The 13908-nt window shown below is 43.1% G+C and overlaps 1 protein-coding gene across 7 annotated transcripts in view; it reads right to left on the bottom strand.

The window, feature by feature from the left end:
* Positions 1-13908, bottom strand: part of daam2 (dishevelled associated activator of morphogenesis 2) — a 310967-nt gene that overhangs the window by 82779 nt on the left and 214280 nt on the right. For all 7 annotated transcript variants that reach the window (XM_073056055.1, XM_073056054.1, XM_073056049.1 and 4 more), the window contains 2 exons: positions 13621-13811; positions 5295-5597 (listed from right to left, as the gene is read on the bottom strand). In XM_073056055.1, the coding sequence (XP_072912156.1) occupies positions 5295-5597; positions 13621-13811 (494 nt within the window). The remainder of the gene's footprint in view (positions 1-5294; positions 5598-13620; positions 13812-13908) is intronic.

Below are 13908 nucleotides of genomic sequence, written 5' to 3' on the forward strand. Positions count from 1 at the left end.
TAGACCCACCCAGTATAAGAACCATCTTCCCCACATCCACTCTACCTAGGCCTTTCAATATTCAATAGGTTTCAATGAGATTCCCCTTTATTCTTCTAAACTCCAGTGAGTACAGGCCCGGGGGCCATCAAATACTCCTATTTCTCCTTTTTATATTTTATATATACACTTACTGTAATTCACAGTTTTTCTCTATTATTATGTATTGCATTGTACTGCTGATACAAAGATATTTCATGACATACGCTGGTGATATTAAACCTGATTCTGATTCTGTTACTGAGATAAAACTCCAGATTTATTGAATCAAACTTCGCAGACTGTTCTGGTAGTATTTAAACTCGTGTCTGTGGGTCAATGATCTAGAACTCTGACTGACAGTCCAGTAACTTAACCATCACATTATTCTATCCCTCAACACGATGAATAAACTATACAAAAGTTGCAAAGTCGAAAATAGCTGATGGTCCGATGAATGCATCTATGTAACTTTGGTATTTCATACATAAACCTGTGAACCCCTCAATTCGATTCCAATTAGTAATTACCTCTGGTATCCATTACACCCAAACCTACTGAAACCTCAATTAGATTCCTGTCTGTAATCACCCAAGGTATCCCTTATTCTATATATAAACCTCCTGAACCCCTTGATTAGATTCTAGTCTGTAATTAGTCCCAGGGTATCCATTATTCTATATATAAACCCTTGAGCCCCTTGATTAGATTCCAGTATGTAATCACTTCAGGAATCAGTTATTCTATAAATAATCTTAGAAACTTAGAAAAATAGGAGAACACTCTTAGAAGAACACAAATAGAAGAAAAGCACTTTTAGGAGCTTAGAAAAATAGAGGGCTATGGGTAACCCTAGGTAATTTCTAAGGTAATAACATGTTCGGCACAGTTTTGTGGGCCGAAGGGCCTATATTGTGCTGTAGGCTTTCCATGTTTCTAATCCTGTAGATCTAAATTCAATCATGGTATCACTTCACTGACATGTGTCAGTGATATTAGAACTGAGTCTGATTCTGAATTTGTGTTCAGCCCATATCTTCCAAGCCCCTCCCCTCTGTGTACCTATCCAAGTGTTTCTTAAATTATATCAATAAACCTTCATCAATCACTTCCTTTGGCAGCTTATTCTGTATATTCACTGCCCTCTGAATGAAAAAGTTACCCCTCAGGTCCCTTTTTAAATTCCCTCTCACTCTAAATCTGAGCCTCCAAGTGTTTTACTCTCATATCTTGGGGAAAGGGCTGGGGGAAGTTCATACTAGACCAGGCCTCTGAATTACCAACTTAGTAAACACTACTGCGCCAATACGGAGAGTTGTATAAACATGTTTGAGAGGGCAGACATTCCAGTGTAAGGGCTAACGACATGAGCAATGGGTCCTCACAGTCTTATGCAAATCAGATTATTGCTTCCTCAAAGATGTTAAAATGGAGGTGTGCATGGATTGCAAAACACAAAAAAGCACAGGGGGAGCGCAGTGGGTCAGGCGGCATCTACAGACGTTTTGGGCTGACTGCCTTCATCAATCCAGGTGCAAGGTCCCAACCCGAAACTCTGACAGTCCATCTAACTCCACTGATGCTGCCTCCCCGACTGAGTTCCTTCAGCTTGTTCTGTGTTGCTTCAGATATCCAGCATCTGCAGTTTCCTGTGTCTCCACTGTGCAAGCACTGCCCGTCACGACTTTGGCAGCTAAACTGGAACTTGGGTGGATTAGAGCACAAAATCTGGAATTTATAACCAAGCAGCTTGTTATTGATTATGACATCCACGACACCACCAGACTTTTTTTTTGTTGCAAAAGCCTTCTGGTTCACTAATGCCCTTCAGAAGAGTATGTCAGCTAACTTCTCTGACCTATGTGTGACTCCACACCACAGTAGAGTCATGAATTCTGAAATGACGCAGTCTGAATCTCTGTTCTGGGGCAATTGGGAATAGGCCATAAATGCTGGCTCTGAAACTGATATCCAGGTCCTGGAAGCTAATAAACACAAGGAAAAACAAACAATATGTAATTGCTTCACGCTTCACTCAATAGCTGTTATTCAAAAGCATTTCTCTGATCCACTTGACTCCAAAGATTCTTCTACATGGGTCTGTGTGTGGGAAAACTGGAAAAGGATAGCTGGGAATCTTGCCAGACCAGGGAGTGCAGGAGAATCTCTGTTAGAAGCAATATTAAGAACCCCAAAAACAGGGAGAGTGCACTCTCTACCATTCATAGCCAATGCCAGAGGGCATGGCTAGATGATGCTCCAACCTCGCCAGCTGGAACTCTCCAGCTTTTGAAGACCATGTAGAATGTGAAGCTGCATAGTCCCAGGACGTTTGAAATTTACTGTGATTTATTATTGCCTGGAATGTGATGAGCACTGGGAAAGCCAACACATTTCCAGCCCTTTGAAAAAAACTGTTGCTCAGAAATGTATCATTGAATTCTGACTACAAAAATTAATTCACTGAAGTGAATCTTGCTGGGCTGTTTCTGCACGCTAGTGCAGTCTACCAGTCCAAACAGTCAAGGCATATAAGAGATAGCAGCATGAAATGGCCACTCAGTCCCTCAAGCTTACTCAGCTATTTAATTGGATCATAAATGAACTTCTATCAAGGACAAAACTTCTATCCCACTATTAAAAGACTATTGAATGGTTCTTCAGAAGTACAAGATGAATTCTTGACCTAGCAATCTACCTCATTTTGTTTCTTGCAGAGTTTGCCTGCAGTGCATTTTCTCTGTAACTGGAACACTTCAGTTTGCATTCTCCCATTCTGATCTCCTCAGCCGGGAGAAGTCGTCTTCCTGTTGAACCCCCTTAAGAAACGTGAACTCAAATCTTCCTAACCTTAAAAAAAGCGGGCCTTATCTGAAGGGAGACACAAAAGACCATAGATACAGGAACATGGATCAACAAAGAAGAGGCTGGAGGAACAGCAGGTCAGTTGATGAACTTGATTGATAGTCTATGTCTCAGGTCAAAACCCATCATCTGCACAAAGATCCAGATGATAGTTCCTAATCTGAAATGTCAACCAAAATAGATACCCCACGTTTCTACATTATATGCAATCTGCCACATTATAGCTGACTCACTTTACTCCTTTAAATCCTCTTTCCATCCTTGTCACTATTCATGTTTCCAACTAGCTTTGTATCATTGGTAAACTTGCAAATACAGGTCGACCTTCTATAATCCGGCACCATTGGGACCTGAGGAGCGCCGGACTAGTGAAAATGCCAAATTACAGAAGGATCACATTAAGCAATAGCTAACCGCCTCATAATACCTATAAAATATCATGTAAATCAGTACAAGTTAGATAATAATGAAACAGAAATATTAAATGAGTAGCAAGTGAAATTTTAATAAAGTAATATACTGTACAGGCACAGATAAAATAAAGGGTACAGGTAAATGTACAGGAATTAACTTGTACAGAACAGTTGAGCACTTCTGCTTCTAAAGTGAGACATTTAATATACCTTCAGGCAAAGTTACATGTCTGCAAGTGTGGGGTTGTCAGGATCATCAACATCTTCATCTTGAAAAATGAGTGAAGCATCAGGAACTGGTGCTGAAACTGGCACAACAGTTTCTTCAAAAACTGTTGATGATGGTGGCGGCACATCTGGGTGAGCAGAAGCAGAAGTCGGAGAAAGGAGGTCTTCTATACGCCACATTTCATGTGACCGCCAAGCCGCCGGGAATTCGGTGGTGGGCTCTTCCCTCTTCACTCGCAGTTACTGAGGGAATCCTGATTAGTTTCTTTTCCTCTGCTTAGTAACATGCTTAAATTCAGCGGGTCGCCACGTCTGATCTGATGTTGTAGGCAGAAGAGAATAGAGCGCTGGCCGGGTGACGCTGGAGGGTGGTGCACAACTGCCGGCAGGCGAGCGAGAAGGCGGACTGACCCAGCATGCGTCAGCTCCCCCGCCGCTGGCGGGTGAGACGGGTGGGTGCTGGGCAGCCGCGCCTCACGCAAATGATATTAACAAATGGAGGAAAACAAGCAGGAATCGCTTTTGTCTGTGCTTACAAGAGGGCACCAACACATGAACAGATCTAGCGCAACCAAAACAATGTGCGGCAGATTGGTACGGTGGCCCAGGAAATTTGAAATAACAGTTACATGGAAGATTTGAAATCAGTGCTGGATTATCGAAGGAACAGGGTTACAGGTAGTCGGATTAGTGATGGTCGACTGTATTTTATTTTGGTGCCTTTAGTCAAACTGTTGGTAAAGACTGTGAGTTGCTGGGGCCCAAATATTATTCCCGTGGTAGCCCACTTTCTGCCATGTTTCCCCTCTCCTCCACATCCTGCCAATGTCCCGGTTGTGGGATCTTGCCGTGCACAGACACAGCCTGCCATCCTAAAAATGGGCTCATTCATTCCAGCTCTTTGTCTGCTGCTGGGTATAGACCAGTTAAAGACAGCAAATGTTCTTCCCCAGTTTTCATTGAATCAAAAAGCTTTTAACAATCCAGGAATTTCATGAGTAAGATTATTGATATTAGCTTTCTACCTCCAAGAGGACCACAACCTTTTTGTAGGGTTTGGAGGCTTGCATGCCTCAGTGATCCAGATAGCTATGTTATCTGGAGTCAGGGCCTTGTACTTTGGCTCCTGGGAGAGTTAACCACACTAAAGTAAGAGTGGTCCATTGGTCCTCCAGATTTGGACAATCAGCTCAGAGCTAACAACTCTGACAGGAAAATTTATGGAGTACTTGCTACTTTTCTATTATCATAACCTGATCTGAAGCCACAGTATCCCTGTGGGTGCAGTGGGCCATGTAAAGCATGCACCGGAAGAGTGGTCCCTAAGAATCCACACACTGAAATTCTGCCCTCACTGGGCAATGCCCTCACCTTCATCCTGGCAGGTTCCACTTGCTCTAGTGAGTGACTGTCGCATGTTTAGATGTGCTATCTTTTGGACAACTCACTACATGCAGCGCCATTCCCTTACCCACCCCCAGCCTCCGAAGATCCGAAGGCATGATTATGTAGAGGGACTGTGAAGACTCCCACAAGTACCCTGACCATGATTAATGCATCAGTTGACTTCACTTGAGGGGAAAAAAAGTCTCATTATTGCAAATTCCTGGATTACAAAGCACAGAAACAGGCCCTGTAAGTCCATGCCATGAATTACTTTGTTGACAAGAGGGGCTGTGAGGGGTCTTCGTACTAGCCCCTGAGAGGGAGAATGTGCTGTCTAAATTAAAGGAGCCCACTCATTCTTGAGGGAGAATAAGTTTTCCTTACCTCTGCCAGCTTGTGCCAGTTGAAGGACTTCAGTGGGTGAGACGGCTGTGGAATGGCCTTCTTCCTCATGCTTCCAATGGTGAGGGGGCAAGGTGGGGGTGGCATGCCACAGTTAAAGAAGGGAGGGGCGCCGGGCGGGGGAGGTGGCCCTCCAGGAGGCAGTGGAGGGGGAGGCGGCGGCGGGAAATCATACAGGAGCAGAGGGGGCGGAGGCGGCAGCTCGCCCAGCATTGGGGGAGGGGGCGGGGGGAAGGGCCCCCCCGGTGGTGGAGGGGGAAGAGGAAAGGAGAGGCCAACTCCGTTCTGCAATGAGAAGAAAAGAAACAACTCTGAAGGAAAGCAGAATACTAACAGTAATAAAAGTGAACAACAAATCTGTTGACGAGGTACATAAGCAGAATATAGATCATACTAGGGCTTTGAATCCCTGATTTACTGACTTCCATCGATATGAATGAGCACCCATAAACACAGAGTAGAATAATGCAGCAACAGGCCATTCGGCCCACTATATATGTGCTGAACACACCAAATTAAACCAAATCTCCTCTGCTTGAACATGACCCATAATATTAAATTTAAAAGTCCATCATATGTTCACATCTTTGTTCTTATGTGAAGCAGAACTAGTTTCCTCTCACTCCCTCCACTCTTAATAAATGTTCTTTCTCTTATCAATCTTGTGTACAAAATCAACAAGGGGGATCTGTAAAAAAAAAAGCCAGAGGCGGCCTTTACGCTAGAAACACTCAATGGATCAGGCAGCATCTATGGAGGGAGGAAAATATATTGTTTCAAGTCCAGCGTCCTTCCTCAGAACTAAGAAAGAGAGGAAATGTTAATTTTATGTCAGAGAATTTGGGTAACAATGCAGGATAGAGAGAACATTATTGCTGTCTTTGCGCCATTGTGTTCGGTACTGTATTTATGATTGTATTTATTATAATCATGTACACGATTTCCTCTGTAAGCTTCCTGTGAGCAAGGAACTTAATTGCACCTTGGTGCTTAGGACAATAAAATAATCTGATTTTGAATCCGATAGGTTGAGACTAAGTGGCTTACTGTTGCAGTTAAGGGGCATTTATGATTAGATTATGCGTCTTTGTCCAGATAATGCATTGCTAACAGTAAGGTTGTGAGACATGCCCAGCAGACCAGACTACACAAACATTACAAAGAGTGTCATCCTTTTCAGTGGGAGAGGCAATGTCTTCAAAGGCTCTGTCCAGTAAACCTCTAATCAGGAGCAGTCAGGACACTGGCCATTTATACAGTCCCCTCAGATTTACAGGATGAAACTGGTGCATCTGTTTCTTCAGGGCGCTTTACGTATTGGGAATTGAGGAAATGGTATTTTATAGTCAGAGTTATGCAGCAAGAGAACAGGCCTTTCAGCCCATCAGGTGTGTACTGAGCATTCAAGCATCATCTTATGCCAATTTGCACTGATTCTCACTTTATTCTCCCCACTTGCCCATCAACTGACACCCCCCCCCCCCCCCATATGTCCTGATACAAACCAACTTGCATGTCTTCAGATTTCAGGTCATAACCAAAGCTGGGTCACTGGCAGCATTTGTACAACGGGCATTCTTGAACTCACAGTCTCAAAGAATGGTGAGAGTGGAAACCCTCATCACATTGAAAAACAGAGTAGTCCGGATTAGCACTGAGCGATCCAAAGGCCTACAAACAGGTCTGGAAGGTGGAATTAGGTCGTGATGTTCCCTTTCCTCAATCACTGTGGACATAATAAGCCAAATCATCTCTTTCTGTATCATTCTAACATGCCTCATTCACAGAGGTCCACTGGTGGTCTTTCTGCAGATGGGAATAGCGCCACCTGCAGGCACCACACTGTCCTAAGGAAACTCTGGATGTGTCATTGGTCAGCCTGCGAGAGGTGCAACAGTCTGACCCTGGAGCAGTGTCTTTCCCTGTCACAAAGGTCGAATGTGCACCTTGGCCTGGTGGGGTTGTTGCAACCTGGCCAGAGCCTGCACTTGGCATTTGCGCTGGATTCTCAAACTCCTGCTGGGAGGCTGAGGAAGAAGGACAGCGTACGGAATGGGTTCATGGGAAGATCTTACACCTGCTTTCTACAGCCACATTGGCATGCAGGGTGAGCTGCAGGCTGCACTGAGAAACTCCTTCCTTCGTGCCTCAGTGGAACCAATGAAAGCTGAGACTGGGTGACTTACTCTGGAACCCAACGCTTTCACTGGAGAGAAGAATGTGCACCGATAAACATCCCTCTTGGATCGCTCACCTTCTCCGGTGACTCAAGAGCACTGGGGTGTGAGAAATGACCCGACAGAAGTTTACAAAATGATGACAGGTCTTTAAAGGGTAGACAGCCAGAGACATTTCCAAAGGTAGAAATGTCAAACACTAGAAGACATCGCTTTAAGGTGAGAAGCAGAAAGTTCAAAGGAGATGTGTGAGGGCAGGTATTTTACACAGAGAGTGATCGGTGCTTGGAATGGGCTCCCAGGGAATATGGCGGAAGTTGATATGATTGCAGTGTTTCAGAGGTGTTTATCAGGCACATGAACAGGCAGGGAATGAAGGGATATAGGCCATGAACAGGCAGGTTTGTTTAAATTTGCCTCACAGTCAGCTCAGGAGTTGGGGTCAAAGGGCCTCTTTCGATGTTCTATATGGACGTGGCTGCATCAAGAGGACAGAATTGGACTTTGCTTCTGAAGGGCTTCGGAATGGTGAATCACTTTGAACAAAGATAAAGATCCCAACACAACACAGCTGGATTATCAGCTTCTCCACAGGTACAAGTCTAACAAGGTGGCAGGAGTATTGACACAGTGGCCACAGGCAATATGACAGTGAGCATGGGACTGTTATGGTCCATATGCTGGTAAGTTTCAGTGTGAAATATTTCCAAGGAATTCCGCATCAATAGCAGCCCCAGAAATATGAGCATTCTTTGCGGTGTATTAAAGAGAAAGAAATTGACCATAAGACCAGAAGATATAGGAGCAGAATTAGGCCATCTGGCCCGTCGAGTCTGCTCCACCATTCAGTCATGGCTGATCCTTTTTTTCCCTCCTCCTCAACCCCAGTTCCCGGCCTTCTTCCATAACCTTTGATACCATGTCCAGTCAAGAACCTATCAATCTCTGCCTTAAATACACCCAACAACCTGGCCTCCACAGCTGCACGTGACAACAAATTCCACAAATTCATCAGCTAAAGAAATTTCTCAGCACCTCTGTTTTGAAAGGACGCCCCTCTATCCTGAGGCTGTGCCCTTTTGTTCTATACTCTCCTACCATGGGAAACATCCTTTCCACATTTACTCTGTCTTAAATATATTAAGGTCACCCCCATAGAGCTACAATAGTGGGGAGAAAATGTTTTCCCAAAATGAGTTTCAAGTTGTAAGTGCCACTGAAGAGGTAGAAAATGTAAATGGCACTAATATTCCTCCTTATTGTTCAATGTTGTCAGTAGTTATCTTGTTATCTGCAGGATCTCACTCACGATATCGGTGGTGTTGATCCAATATTCTATTGTAAACTTGCTGTGAAGCTCTGAGGTGCCCTGCACTGAGGGACAGGGTACGTAATCACACCAAATCCTCCACACAACCTTCGAGTGGACCACAATCACTGTGGAATATCCCACAATGTCACAACCGTGGACACTGCTGTAGAAGCTGGGTGCTCTTGCATGGGGGCAGTTGAAAGAAGATGGTAATCACACACACGATAATATACACATTCCAGCCAATGAGGGTTTCTTTGCATTTGTATTGAACTGTCTTTCTATTGCTTCATTCTTGTCAAGATCGAAGAATAGTGATGAGAACACTCCCTGCTTTAGACCAAGTTCCAGGAAAGGAGTTTAGTGATTTAGATTTAGATACTGTGAAAGGATTTAGTTTAATTTAGTTATAGGTTGCTGCATTCGAGAAGCAGTGATGGTGTTACTGTAACCCAGGCTAATGAAATCCAAAATTGTAATGTTAGAAAGTTCTAATTGTGGAGGGATGAAAACAATGTTTACTGATTTAAAAACAGAGAATTTGAAAAAAAAACTATGCAAGGGTGGGGTGGGCTGTACACAGGATGGACAAGGAGAGAAACACAGCAATACTTAGAAGCTGAAGACATGAACCATTAAGAGTGGAATTAGTAGTGAGCATCTTTACCCTACTAACTTGAAACCCTCAGGGTGAAACTCCCAGAGGAGAGACAATAGCAATAAAAGATTTATTGAAGTTCCAGCTATGATATGCAGCAGCTATAACAAGACAGTATTGGCAGAGACCAGTGTCCAAATCCCTGCTGTGTAGTCGGGAATTAGTTGTGCAAAATCATACCAAGGCATTGGGTCAAGTTTTGTACAAGTTTGTGAATAGACTTTCTGTGGCTGATCAATTATTTCATTCCATGAACAAGATGGCAAGTCACCCAAGGTAAAGAGCCAGCACGGGAACGAAATGTGTGATGACGCAGAGGATTTAATGCGGTTGGATGTGTAAGTTTATTTTCATTCGAAGAATCCGAATTTGATTTTCTGCAGGAACTGATTATTGTTTTGCAAAGACTTTGATAAGTTACTAAATGAGATTTACTTTGTTTAAGAGTTGTGATGTTGGAGAATTGTCGTGAAAGGAGTTAAACTGTGCATTTATAATTTTTGAATTTTAATTTAAACTTGTAAATATACTGACTGGAACTGAAACTGAAGTTAACTATAATACTGGAGAATAGGAATTATATTTGGTTTTATAACTAATTAGGGATAAGTAAAAAGGAAAGTTTAGTCTGTAAACTTTTAAATAGGGAATAACACTAGATCTAATTAATTAGAGAAATTGGAGTAACAAAGGTTATTCTAATAAATATCACTAATCCTAATTAAAAAAGAGTTTGTTGTGGTTTGATATCTAAGATTTGGAACCTAAACAGAATGTTCGAATTTTGAATTGTTCTTGCTCATGTAAATATTTTGTCCATATTGTTTTTTTTCCTTATAAACAAAACCTTATTTCCAGAAGTGTGTGGTTTCTATTCCCTGCCTCCTTCTAATACCTGGATTCTTCTGATGGCCTATTAGCACCTAGTGTAATTTGATTTTTCTCAACGACTAGTCACACATGATAAGACTGGTCCCACACAGGTGTTACATTAGTTTTTAGTTAGTCTGAGAGTTTTCTAGTTAGTGATCCTGTTGGCCTAGCTTTAATACTTTCTTTTTGTTCTGTTCATTTTTTATCAAAACTCAGTGAACTGTTCATTCCTGGTCTGTGTCTCTCCCTCAGCACTTGGGCCATCACTGAAATCCTGTCACACAGCTAGATTCATTAAACCATAAGCTGTAATTCAAGGCTCGGCTCTCAAATGGTAGGTGGCCATTTCACTTCCATCATCAGCACTCCTAGCCTCAGGCCCATGAACCACTTGTACCCAAGGTCCAGGAATTTCTTCTTCTTTAAGTTGCGGGAATGTGGAGAACTTCAGTGTCAACATCTCCAGTGTTGGTGTTGAGAGCTCATGGGTCAGCTTTGCAAAGAGGCTCATAAAGGGAAGCTCATTTCACCCTACTAACTTGTCTCAGCCACTGCCTCACAAGAGTTCTGCGTCCAGCATACCAACAATCTCCCAGGCCGTTCCAGACAAGATTCCCACTGATCAGCCACAAGCAACTGAGTACTCGCAGATGAATTTCAATCTCGTCTACGACCAAAGTTCAGGCTAGATGCACAAGCAAGAATACACATGCCACGTCAATAAACAGATCATCTAAATATGGTCCCCATGGTCTTTTGAAGTGTCGTGGTAAGAAAAGGAAGAACAGAATTTTATTTCTGTATTTCCTGAGAACTTTTCCCTGATCTTGTGTTTGGGGAGGAACTGGGAGAGGAAACAAGAAGAAATGGTCTGCCACTGTAAGCATGGGATCTCTCTTTATCAGCCCATTGTCTCAACAATCACATATGAAAGGGTACAGACGCAATAAAGCAGAGACCCCTTCAAAGGATCAAGGATTAAACTGGGCTATCACTGCAGGCCATTAAGTCTGAAGATGGCCCTGCCTGAGACGGAGCTACATCCGGGCAAAACTCACCATGAAAGAGTGAGGGATGCCAAAACAGATGATGAGTAGATGGAGTCCAGTGACCAGCAGATCAGGCAACAAAATATCTAGACAATAGCAACTAACCACGCTCACCGATTATTACCACTGAGGCCTCGATAACCCACCAAAACAAGCCCACAAAGAACCAACCCAAGGCGGGACAACCTGGTTGCTTTTTAGATGGGATAAAATAAAGAAATTCAGATTCACGAGAGGCAAGCTGGATAGTGCTGTTGTTTGAGATCCACCTCCCCCACCCCATTTCATCTCACCCTTTGATTCCTTCCTCCCTTTGATACTTGTCAAGACTCCCATTTTATGCAATCCCCTCCACCACTACATTTTGATGTTTGTTTATATTAAAGGTAATTCTTTCTGACTGCTTCATTTTTCAAAGAGGTCCTGGCAGGGAAATTCCTCAGTTAGCATTATGCTTTGTCAAACTAATCAAATTCCTCCTCAACTTTGAGAACACATGGCTGTTCTGTTTTCCATCAGGATCACAGGACATCTGAAAATATATATAATTAGTTTTCCCAAACAAAAATAAATCTGACACTGAATTTAAAAAAAAAATTGACAGTCATGGTGTGTTACATAAAAATGTCATCTGGGGAACTTGATGCTGTAAAAGGCACCAATACACAAGGCAGAGCCTCTTGTAATGATGCAGAAGATAGCAGTTCTCTTCTTCCCAGACTGCTCGTGTCCCTATTGACCATAATTTTTTTAAAGGTTTTGGTCATGGGGCACTGATTCCAGGAGAAACCTTTGCCCTACTTTGAATACCATGGATTCAGTAACATCCAGTCCATCTACCAACATTGGAACTAAAACATCTGGAATACAGTGAACAATCTGAGCCCTAAGTAAAAATGCACTGGCACTGGAGAGGGTCTAGCGGATGATCCAGAGAATGAAAAGCTAAACTTATGAGGAGCATTTAATGTCTCTGTGTCTGTACTTAATGGAGTTAAGGACAGAAGAGGGATGAGTGGGAGGAATGCCACTGAAACATAATGGATACTGAAAGGCCTGGATAGAGTGGATATGGAGAGGAATTTCCATTCAAGGAGAGTCTATGAACTGAGGGCACAGCTTCAGAATGGAGGGGCACCTCTTTAGAACTGAGATGAGGAGGAATCTCCTCAGCCAGAAGGTGGTGAATATGTGGAACTCATTGCTGTAGAGGGCCGTGGAGACCAAGTCACTCAGTCCATTTAAAAACGAGATTGATAGGTTCTTGATTGGTAAGAAAGTTAAGGCCTATAGGAAGAAGGTGGAGAATGGGGTTGAGAGAAAAAAAAAACTCAGCCATGATTGAATGGCAGAGCAGACCTGATGGGCTGATTCACCTAATTCTGATCCTATTTACGTCTTATGCTCAAGCACTGGGAGAATATTGCTGATGGTACAACACCCCCTATGTTCAGTAAGAAGGTTTTGGGCTGAGTTAAGAGGGATCATGGTTGATGTGAATCTAGAGCCACAGATGGCACATTTGTAAGCTTCAAAGACCCAAGCCAGTGAGGTGCTGCCTGCGTGGAGTTTGCACACTCCCCTTGTTAATCGTGTGGGCTTCCTCTGGACACTAAGGTTTTCTTTTATATTCCAATGATGTGGGTCGGTTAATTGGTCATAGTAAATTATCCCAGGTACATGGGTGAGTGGTAGAATTTGGGCAGGGTTGATGGAACTGTGGAGAGAATAAAACCAGATTTGTTTAGGAGTTAGTATGACAGGCTAATACGTCACATGTATTATACACCTGTCTAATACATCACATGTATTATACGCCTGTCTAATACATCACAGAAACAGACTCTCTGGCTCACCATGTTCATGGTGACCATTGAAGTCCAAGCGATAGTAATGGGATTAACCAGCATTTGTTCCTTAGCCTGCTGATGCTTGATGGTCAGCATGGTTAAGGTGAGCAGAAGTACCTCCAGCAGTAGCTGATGAGCAGTTTATGGGAGCTTGCTGTGTAAATAGTCCAGGCACATTTGTTTTACTGCAACAACAGTGATATTGAAACCTGGCTGAATGGTGTAAATTGTTTTGTAAAGAGGAACTTAAAACATCTCCAGAAGGCAGCTTGAAATGACACTTTGTGACTAAGTTACTCAGGGAAATGCTCTTCTCACCAGGCAAGGGTTCTACCCCGTGACTGAGGTGATGGCGGAAGAAGTGAAGGAGGGGGACATGCTGTCCTTACCGAGTCTGCAAGGTCATTCAGACGTGCACTGAGTTCCATCACTTGATCCCTCGCCTGTCGCAACTCCATTGACTCTTTCTGTAGCTTGTCTTTCATCTTATTGAGGGTCTTCATCATTTCGTCCTTCTCCTGGGTTTTGGTCTCACACTCCCTCTCCTTCTTTTCCAATCTGGCTAATAGTTCTATGTGATCTGAGAAAAAGAATTCCAAAATCACACACCCACACAGGAGGATAAGACACACCTCAGGAGAAAGCCTTTATTCCACAACCTGCAAAATGAACAATGG

The sequence above is a fragment of the Hemitrygon akajei genome, chromosome 9, assembly GCF_048418815.1.
Source record: "Hemitrygon akajei chromosome 9, sHemAka1.3, whole genome shotgun sequence".
Classification (NCBI taxonomy): Eukaryota; Metazoa; Chordata; class Chondrichthyes; order Myliobatiformes; family Dasyatidae; genus Hemitrygon; species Hemitrygon akajei.